Source organism: Peromyscus leucopus, chromosome 22 (genome assembly GCF_004664715.2).
Source record: "Peromyscus leucopus breed LL Stock chromosome 22, UCI_PerLeu_2.1, whole genome shotgun sequence".
NCBI classification, from domain to species: domain Eukaryota; kingdom Metazoa; phylum Chordata; class Mammalia; order Rodentia; family Cricetidae; genus Peromyscus; species Peromyscus leucopus.
In genome coordinates, this window is record NC_051081.1 from 6936017 (window position 1) to 6938708 (window position 2692).

General features: G+C 45.1%; 1 protein-coding gene across 1 annotated transcript; it reads left to right on the top strand.

Moving 5' to 3' along the window:
* Window positions 1–1272: 1272 nt before the first annotated feature.
* LOC114689180 (presenilins-associated rhomboid-like protein, mitochondrial) lies at window positions 1273–2471 on the top strand. Its single transcript, XM_037198244.1, is given in 3 exon segments — window positions 1273–1321; window positions 1324–1419; window positions 1422–2471. Coding segments are annotated over 3 exon segments (1125 nt in total). The 3' UTR covers window positions 2402–2471.
* The last annotated feature ends 221 nt before the right edge of the window (window positions 2472–2692 follow it).

Consider the following 2692-nt stretch of genomic DNA (forward strand, 5'->3'; position numbering starts at 1 on the left):
TCGTGTGTGTTGGAAGTACAGTTGTTTTGTCTGAGCAAACTCACTGTTCTGCCCCTTTAGGAAACATAGTAGAGTACAAGAGTGCCCCTTTCTCCAAAGCAGAGTGTTTTTATTGTAGGGCAAGGTGGGGTCAATTACCCTTCCTAAATGGTGTTGAATACCATTCAGTTTCAAATTCTAGAAGCAAGTGTTAATTTAGGTTAAGAACTGCCACTCTTGTGCTCTCCTGAACATACACAGTACAAATAGCACTCGTGTCTGTTCCCATCAAGTACAGTGTATTGGACTGAATAGAATCCTATTATAGTCACTTTCCAATGCTGAGTTGAACTAGGTATGCCTCGTGTTTTGGAAGCACAGTTCTTTTGTTCTGAGTCAGCTCACTGTACTGGCCCTATAGGAAACACAGTAGAGTACAAGAGTGCCCCTATCTCAAAAGCAGAGTGTTTTTCTTGTAAGGAAAACTAGAATTTAAATTCCCTGTCCTAAAACGAGTTGAATCCCATTCACTTTCAAGTTCTAGCACCAAGAGTTAGTATGGAGTAAGTACAGCCAATCTTGTGCTCTCCTGGCCATACACAGTTCAAATAGCACTCACGTCTGTTCCCAGCAAGTACAGCGTTTTGGACTGAAGAGAAGTTCCTATTCTAGTCAGTTTCCAATGCTGAGTTGAACAAGGTATGCCTCTTTGTTTTGGAAGCACAGCTGTTTTATCTGATCCAGCTCACTGTTCTGGCTTTATAGGAAACAAAGTAGAGTACAAGAGTGTCCCTTTCTCAAAAGCAGAGTGTTTTTTTTGTAAGGCAAGGTAGGGTTCAATTGCCATTTCTAAATGGAGTTGAAGCCCTTTCAGCTTCAAATTTTAGAAGAAATTGTTAATTTAGTTTCAGAACAACCACTCTTGTGCTCCCCTGGCCATACCCAGTTCAAATAGCATTCTCATGTGTTCCCAGCAAGTACAGTGTATTGGACTGAAGAGAAGATCCTATTCTAGTCAGTTTCCAATGCTGAGTCGAACTAGCTATGCTTCCTGTGTGTTGGAAGCACAGTTCTTTTGTTCTGAGCCAGCTCACTGTTCTGGTCTTATAGGAAACACAGTAGAGTACAAGAGTGCCCCTTTTTGAAAAGCAGAGAGTTTTTCTTGTAAGGCAAGCTATGGTTCAATTGCTCTTCCTAAATGGGGTTGAATCACCTTCAGTTTCAAGTTCTAGCACCATTTGTTAATTTGGGGTAATAAAAGCTACTCTTGATGGTGGGGCCGAGGTTGGGAAGATGGCGTTGCGAGGTTGGGCACAGCGAGGCTGGGGCTGCGTTCAGGCGTGGGCACAGTGGGCGGCGGCTGCCCGGAGCTCTCTGCGGCCCAGGCCCCGCGGCTGCTCGGATGCAGGTTTAACTTATTTCTCCAGCAAAAATGTGGCTTTGAAAAGCGCCAAGGAAGGTTGAACCTCGAAGGTCAGACAAAGGGTCGGGTGGTGAAGCATACAAGAGAAGTGCCTTGATCCCGCCTCTGGAAGAGACAGTTTTTTATCTTTCCCCCTACCCTATAAGAACTCTTGTGAAGCCCTTCTTCTTCACCGTTGGGTTCACAGGCTGTGCATTTGGATCAGCTGCTATTTGGCAATATGAATCACTGAAATCCAGGGTCCAGAGTTACTTTGATGGTGTAAAAGCTGACTGTTTGGATCACATTCGGCCACAAAAGGAAGGAGACTTCAGAAAGGAGATTAACAAGTGGTGGAATAGCCTAAGTGATGGCCAGCGGACTGTGACAGGCATCATAGCCGCAAATGCTCTAGTATTCTGCCTATGGAGGGTGCCATCGCTGCATCGAACCATGATCAGATATTTTACATCCAACCCAGCATCAAAGGTTCTTTGTTCTCCAATGTTGCTGTCAACCTTCAGCCATTTCTCCCTATTCCACATGGCAGCAAACATGTATGTTTTGTGGAGCTTCTCAACCAGCATCGTGAACATTCTGGGTCAAGAGCAGTTTGTGGCAGTGTACCTGTCTGCAGGTGTTATTTCCAATTTTGTCAGTTATGTGTGTAAAGTTGCCACAGGAAGATATGGACCTTCACTTGGTGCATCAGGAGCGATCATGACTGTGCTTGCAGCAGTCTGCACCAAGATCCCAGAAGGGAGGCTCGCCATCATCTTCCTCCCGGTCTTCACCTTCACAGCAGGCAATGCCTTAAAAGCCATCATTGCCATGGATACAGCTGGGATGATCCTGGGATGGAAATTTTTTGATCATGCAGCACATCTTGGGGGAGCTCTCTTTGGAATATGGTACATCACTTATGGTCATGAACTCATTTGGAAGAACAGGGAGCCTCTAGTGAAAATCTGGCATGAAATAAGGACTAATGGTCCCAAGAAAGGAGGTGGCCCTAAGTGAAGCAGAGCTGGCCCGTGTGGTGCGTCTGTTCCTGGCTTCTCGAGGACTCAGCATCCAGCGACCCCAGTGTTTCAAATGTCCCCAGTACATGTATGTCTCCTTAGAAAATTATGGTAAAGTTGTGAAATAAATGTGTAAAAAAAAAAAAAGCTACTCTTGTGCTCCCGTGCCATACACAGTACAAATAGCATTCTCAACAGTTCCCCGCAAGTACAGTGTATTGGACTGAGGAGGAGTTCCTGTTTTACTTAGTTTCCAATAAGGAGTTGAACTAGATATGCCCCATGTGGG